General features: G+C 39.9%; 1 protein-coding gene across 2 annotated transcripts in view; it reads right to left on the reverse strand.

The window, feature by feature from the left end:
* Nucleotides 1-5793: 5793 nt before the first annotated feature.
* The window catches only part of LOC134193298 (uncharacterized), a 2333-nt gene continuing 512 nt past the window's right edge, over nt 5794-7614 (reverse strand). Inside the window, exons 2-5 of one of the 2 annotated variants that reach the window (XM_062662123.1) lie at nt 7321-7366; nt 7097-7221; nt 6917-7021; nt 5794-6117 (exon numbers count right to left, since the gene is read on the reverse strand). In XM_062662123.1, coding sequence (XP_062518107.1) covers nt 5983-6117; nt 6917-7021; nt 7097-7221; nt 7321-7357 — 402 coding nt within the window. In that variant the 5' untranslated portion in view covers nt 7358-7366 and the 3' untranslated portion in view covers nt 5794-5982. The remainder of the gene's footprint in view (nt 6118-6916; nt 7022-7096; nt 7222-7320; nt 7367-7614) is intronic. The other variant, XM_062662124.1, reaches the window with a different exon arrangement.

The following is a 7614-nucleotide window of genomic DNA, read 5'->3' on the forward strand; positions in this document are numbered from 1 at the left end:
AAAACTGGAATGATCAAAAGGAGCACAGACCTACTACTCTGTGCTGAGTCCAGCACAATTGATTGTCCATGTTTGCTGATATCAATATCTATGTCATACCAATGTTGTTACAACTAAACCGAGTGCAATTATGATACTGTACATTTCAATTGTCTTGATCAAGATCGTGAAATGACGACTATATGGCCTAGATACATAATGTAAATTACTAGGAAGTCTGCATGTTTACTTCCAAGACAGGGTTTCAACAAATACCTAAAAAAATTTAGTGTCTAGCTAGCAAACAGGTAGAAATGTTTGTTGTCAACGTATATATGTAGATAATAGCTGACCAACTCGTTCTCTGCATGGAAAAATTAGATTACTTGTTAGTAAACATATTTATATATATATATATATATATATATATATATATATATATCTTGATATTCACATAGACACACAGAAACAGACACACACACACACACAGACACACACACACGCGCGCGCGCGAGAACACACACACACACACACACACACACACACACACACACACACAGACACAATTCTTGCCAAAACCGATCGAATGTGCATGAGTACATGAATCCACTGTAGCCTACCAAGAAGAGAAGTGTCTATCTATACCTCAATGACTTCTTCATTCACGCACGCAGGTAGATTTCATAAGTTTTTTAACCTGGAGTTTTCGTTATAGAGTAGTGGTTGTTTAGTATATATGTAGTTTGCTCTTTAGTAGCTTAGTCTAGATAATTCAAAGTTATTTCATAAGATCTGCGCGTTGTTTGAAAGCCATCGTGCAAAAATATATTGCCGTGCAGTATCTGGTCTGGCTCTAGCAAAAAGTGTAATTAGAGATGCACATGCAGACTGACAAAGATGGCGAGGACGATGCGAGCTGGCAATGAATAGACACTTCATTACAGTGGCTCTTCCCATGCATGCCCATTCGATTGGCTTTGCCAAGAACAATAGGGCGTGTTTTCTGTGCAACAAATTAAGAGATGCTAAAATGGGTTTGAACACAAAGATAGTGATTCTAGTCATTTGAAGGCAACGAGTTGTTTTTGCAATTAAACAATGCAGACAAACAGTGAAAACGCTCTCTAACCAAGTACAAAGGACTTGGAAACAATATAGGGCTTTTTCTTGTTGTTTGAGAGTCAAATAAATTCTATGCAACGCTACCTTTTCTCACCTCAAACACTACGGGTGTCCCGTAATAATAGGTGCGACACGCCCTTTTCCGTCGTCTGTAGAGAGAACAAGCGAAATGCGACGAACTTGGCTCAAAAAGTGTAGGTAGAACAGACGTGCACTTCTTGACCTAATGCCCGCCTCCGTCCATGATTAAAACGATTTCTCCAGTCGACGAACCAGCGAGAACTAACAGCTTTCACATTAGAAATGGTTTTGTTAGATATTGGAAAATCAGAACCTTCCTCGAAAAAGATCTTGTGGCGGCACGAAAATTAAACCGAAGAGCTTGAATATAATTATGTATGATCAGTCGATCTTTACTTTGATACAAAAGGGAGAGGTACGTTTCTTTGAAGTAGGCTTTGTGCCAGTGTCCCATAATTGAGATCGTCCGATAATATAACAGGGACTCTACATAAAAACAAATTTTACGTATTTGAGCTGGTCACAAGTGCTTAGTCCATGGATTGCCAGTCACATTCAAATATACGGCACTTGATAATGATTGATGACGTCATTGATGAGCGGCCAATGCATTGACATGTAATGTAGTGTACTATTATTAGTTGTTTAGATAAGCTAGCACTGGTGCGAGATCAAAAATTGATCAAAGAAAGAACGAAAACTTTGGGAAGTGAGCGTGAGTCACTAAACGTGCCTAGTTGTAGCTACAGCTGTAGCTTCAAACTTCCAGACCAGAGTGCGCGCGAAACGCGAGAAGTCTAGTCTGGACCAAGTCGGTACTAAAATGATTTTGGAAATAGCCTTCTAAGCCAATCAGCTCCTCATAGCCGGAATGTCGGTTGTAAATTCTGATTGGTTTAGCAGTAATTGGTTATGCTAAGTGCACTAGCGCTGATTGCGCTCGTGTGAAACCCGCGTGGGCGGCTAAGTGCAGTGCACCCCAGAGCCGTGATGAAGACTCTGGTACACGCACACATCTTAGTTTTAGTTTCAGCTTCAGTTCTTTGATATTTTCAAGCTTGCGGTGAGAGGACATGCACAGCAGCGTCGCTAGACCATCACCTTTGACAACTGGTCGAGCGGTAGTCTCGCCAGTCGACAGGTTAGACTAGCTAGCGGTCTGCCAAAGAATCGAAGAGTCGTGGTTTCATGCCGTCCACAAAGGTATCGCCGCAAACACGGCAGGCGTCTCTTCTTTGTTCGTGAGATCTCATGGCATTCACAAAGGATATGTTGATCTAGGTAAACGATCCTACGCTGTTAGACTACCATTTAGCATCGCTATTGATAAATACTTCCGAAATCGTTTTAGTATCGACTTGGTCCCGACTAGAGTTCGCGCGCTTCGCGCGCTCTCTGGTCTGGAAATTCGAGGCTAAGTTGTAGCGTGCTTTGATTGCGTTATTGGTTGTTGTTGTACTTTATTTTAGTTTATGATATGTGAAGGTTTTAGTGTGTACTTATTGCGCTAAATAACTGGGTTTACTTGAAAAGACAACTATCTTTCAATTAATAACAATTTTCTCACGATTAAAATTACAAATTGTATAGTAGCAGCAAACTAATCTCTTCCCTCTTGATAGCAGCTAATGAACAAAATTCAAGCTGTTGTGTAGTCACTGTAGCATGCATCTTCCACGTACATGTTTACCAGACAGCTGATAACTTCGCTAAACGACGGTTGTTTACAAGGATTGTCTCCCCAGCAAGGTTGCATCAAGCTTGCATACATTTTCGGGTAATTGTTTGAAACGACGTGACGCTCGCCTCTTTCCACGACGTCGTCGACCTCGTGACCAAACCGATACTGCTCAAAGGGTTTAGCCACGTGACCAAATCTTCCAAAGCACAATTCCCAAAACTAAACTCAAAATAGGTCATTTAATACAATAAAATTGACGTCGAGTCGTCGACAATACCTGTAGACATCGATGGATCTATCGTACCTCTCTAGCCGTAATATCTCTGGTTCACGCCATCTCACTGTCCCAACATTATCTTCAAACCAGTCTCTCGTCTCAACTGGGTCATGTATCCTGAATTACTGCTGCTCAATAAAGTGTTTCGGTTTGATTGTCCGTTTTTGCGTGCATCGCAAAACAGTCTTCCAAGACCGAAATCGGCGACTTTGACAATACAGCTGTAACTCACTAGTAAATTGTGACTCTTCATATCTCGATGAATTCTTGGTGAGTTCAATTGGTGAAGAAATTCCATTTCTTTAGAAGCGTCCAGAGCGAAGGCTATTTACGATTTTGATCTATTTCAATACTGACGTCACCCACTACATGACATAATGAACCTCGATCCGCAAACTCGACGACAAGAAACGGTTGTGCTTGCGCACTCGTTGTACCCGCTCCGATAGAAAGTACAATATTTGGACGACGCATTGTTTCCATAAATTTAATAAGTTGCGCGAATGCCAACGATGACTGCGGATCGTCGACCACCATCAGCGTCTTTACAGCAACGTCCTTAGCACGATATTGCGCTTTCCACACTCTTCCCAATGGTCTTCCTTCCACTTTGTCTTGCAGACTTATTTCTTGCCAACTGATCTGCCACGCATCATTCAATGTTTGTATGTGACGATTGAATGGCGTTTCTCGTTGTCTTCGTCTGTTTGTAGTACGCCATAATACAATTACGAGTAAAGTAACAATATCTATAAAAAGGATAACTCCCGTTCCAATGTAATAATAAGTTGCGTCTTGACAGTGAGAGCCAATGAAACCGATAGTGCACGTGCATACGGGAACTTGCGTTAACGTGTTGCTCATCACCAGACATCTCCCACTAAGACAATACACCGTGACCCAAAGATTGCACTTGGTCTTCCTTGAATAACCCTCTTCTCTCGTCGACGTTCCATTTGGACATTCGCGGCAGTCATTCGTCTCCACATCAGAGTAGAAACCGACTTTACAGACGTCGTAGGGAACATGAGAAATGTTGCTCGACCCCAATTCTTCAGGACATCCAGCCTTTAGATAAGCTAAACTAGACTGCTCTAAACTTAACAGATATTCTTGCCAAATATTCAGATGTGAAAAGAAAATATAGGGTTAGGGTACATTGTTTAGTGTTTCAAGTGCAACGAAATTCCACGGCTGCAAATCAACAATAAACATTCACAACTCGAGATAGCCATTACAATATCATGGTCTGAAATACGACATACATTTAGCCGCAATTCATAACATTTCAGTTCGTCATGTCGCCGTAAGAAAGTAATCATCTATTAGTAAGTAATTAAAATGTGTATGTTTGTTGGTTGGTACCAAAACGCTTCAAAAATTGTTAATCACGTTAAACCTCCACAATTCTACGTTTATAATATTGAAATAGTTATATCCCTCAACAACAAACATGTCGACTCCTATATCTGCAGCAGCATGACCATATCGAGGTGAGGGGACGCTCCCTGCATCCTCGATCATCTTCACTTTCTTCCAAATTCTCTGTGCAGGAGAAAATTGCCAAAAATCATTTACAGTAACGCCAACACTAGTCAGATCTCCAAACAGCAACACCGACAACGAGGTCATAGTGACGACTGAAAATTTTATTCTGAAAGTTATATGACTTGATATTTGTCGTATGTCCTTTTTTTGAAGAGATCAATGTTGTGTAGTGTGACACCATCAGCCACATATTTTCCTGCATGTGTTTGCTTACCATTGTGTTAAGACAACTATATATAGCAAAAGAGACTGAACAGCCGCATCAGCCAAAAGTAATGAGCAATGTAAGGGCTGTAAATTCTTGCTTTCATTTATGGCTATGTCAAAGGTCACAATGCGTCCGCTGCTGTGCATCCGTTGTAGTGAATTAGATTGTGACTTAGTTTAGCTGCATGTATCGATCTGTTTATAGAAAGCAATTGCAACATCTGTCTTGTCTGTGTGAGAGAATGGAAAGCAATAGCTTGAGAAATCGAAAGCCACTGGTGAACGGATAGCCAAACATAGCTGTCTCATTTTCGTGTCATGTTTCAACTAGATGTGACTGCATGGCCTTCCTCATGCAACGTTGGCTCTCAGTGTACCCAACAGCTGAATTACTATAAATCATTGCAATATGATAACTGTCTAACTAATCTCTGGTCCACTCTAATAGACCATGATTGGAAATAGAGACGATCCAACCCAACTTGACCTCCAAATGTCTCTATAAGCACTCTTACCACAGATAATAAAACTCGGTGGCATACTAGCTTTGTTCTAAGGTAATGCATTAGTGCGTTAATGTTCTAGGTTCGATTCTACACAGCTTTCGAGTGGGAAAGGTAATAAACTTGACTAGTGTTTCATTCGCTTACTCGACTAGACATTGACACTTCTCAACCCTCGAGATCAAGGCTTACACGTAAACGTGATAGACACACAATGCCAATATTATTATAAAATTGTTGAAGAGAGCGTCGTCTTTTTAGCTAACAGTAGCAGACCAGCCGTTGTTGTGGTTGTCGTGCATGCAAATGTTACAATTAAGGTGATAGCTTGTGCTTCGTTTGATGCAATCAGTAGGAAACGACAAGCGACTATACTGTTCTACACATTCTTCCAGTCAATTGATGCTCGTCAAGTGCCAAAAAATTTATTGCGTACAATAGGGATTAGTAATAAAAAGATAAATGAAAAAATATAGTATCAAGAGGGCATTCACATCTGTCATTAATTAATTAAGTTAATAAGTTGCTCAAATGACGTCATCAACCTCATTGTTATTGAAGATCACAATCTTGCTAATATCATAATCAACACATTGTCCTACGTCGTAATGTTTGTTTGTAGTCAAAGATGTTCAAATCAACTTTTACACTAGAAGCATTGCTACTGAAGATGCCAAAAGAAGGCAACCAAACACCAATGCCGAAATGGCAAAAATGCGGGCAATTTTTGATGTTTCCATTGCTGCAGCGATGTTTCCATATGCGATCATATGACGTGTCTATAAAAGCGAAAATATACTATATCAATCATTAAAAGCAATGACTTAAACAGTGATGTGTGAAATAAATGAAGCATTAGAGCATTAGCTAATTGTGCATGTCCATTATCTCGATTCTAATTTGTGTGTATGAAATTATTATTTGACAAAGCGCTCGTGTCATGAGTTTATCCCCTTCCATTAAAGCAAACTCATATATGCCCGAGAAGCAGTGTGTGTGTGTGTGTGTGTGTGTGTGTGTGTGTGTGTGTGTGTGTGTGTGTGTGTGTGTGTGTGTGTTGTGTGTGTGTGTGTGTGTGTGTGTGTGTGTGTGTGTGTGTGTGTGTGTTGTGTGTGTGTGTGTGTGTGTGTGTGTGTGTGTGTGTGTGTTGTGTGTGTGTGTGTGTGTGTGTGTGTGTGTGTGTGTGTGTGTGTTTGTGTGTGTGTGTGTGTGTGTGTGTGTGTGTGTGTGTGTGTGTGTGTGTTTGTGTGTGTGTGTGTGTGTGTGTGTGTGTGTGTGTGTGTGTGTGTGTGTGTGTGTGTGTGTGTGTGTGTGTGTGTGTGTGTGTGTGTGTGTGTGTGTGTGTGTGATCAGTAGCCCATGTATAAACATCAATACAACCTCTGTATTCTATTCTTATTACTTAAATTTTCAAGCTACAGTATTTCAGGACGTTACAAATTCAGATGAAAATCTTCCGATTTTAAGAAATATTAAAGACATTCATGCCTATAATCATCGCATCTAATGTGAATATAGCATCAGCTACTCAACATAATATAATACGTAGAATAAGTTAAACTTTCAAATACACCTAACCTTAATAGCCATAAAAAGTGCAGCTAATCCAAATGGCCAACAAAAAACAATACTGATAGCGGATAAGCACAGATAGTCACGAGGTACTACTTCAGCATTTCCAACCTAATAGTATGAAACACAGTTTATTTACATATAAATTATATAAAGTAACAGACCAAGCGTTCTAAAGAATTCTACCATTGTAGTTGACATCACAGGCTGATGAGTATAAACAGGTGCATAGCTGTTTACATTTTGATAACCAACCGGTGGGTAGTAAGCATGTCCTGCAGCTGGTTGAGTATCATAGGCAGGAGCAGGACCTACCAGTAACACAAAAATCAAAACATCACGTTCCATTGATTGAAGCCGTTTATTCAAAACATATATTTTATTATAACACGATTTTTCATCTTGCATACCCAAGTTTGAATCATCTAGAAGAAGTTTCTGTTCCATTCTGCTGCTCTAGGTGGAAGGACAAAACAAAATAGTATCATGCTCTTATTAGGACAATTATACATAAATAACAACAAAGACAGAACTGTCAAATCTGCACAAGAGCCAAAGTTTTAGATTCCTGCTTTCAAATCTATGTCTACGCCAACAGTCAATGTTCAATATGCCTCTGTTGTAGCGACTTAGATTGTAATTTTTTGTTCAGCTCTTTTTTGTTTATAAAATGAATTTCAACGTGTGTCTGCTTGAGAGACTAG

Source organism: Corticium candelabrum, chromosome 17, assembly GCF_963422355.1.
Source record: "Corticium candelabrum chromosome 17, ooCorCand1.1, whole genome shotgun sequence".
Classification (NCBI taxonomy): domain Eukaryota; kingdom Metazoa; phylum Porifera; class Homoscleromorpha; order Homosclerophorida; family Plakinidae; genus Corticium; species Corticium candelabrum.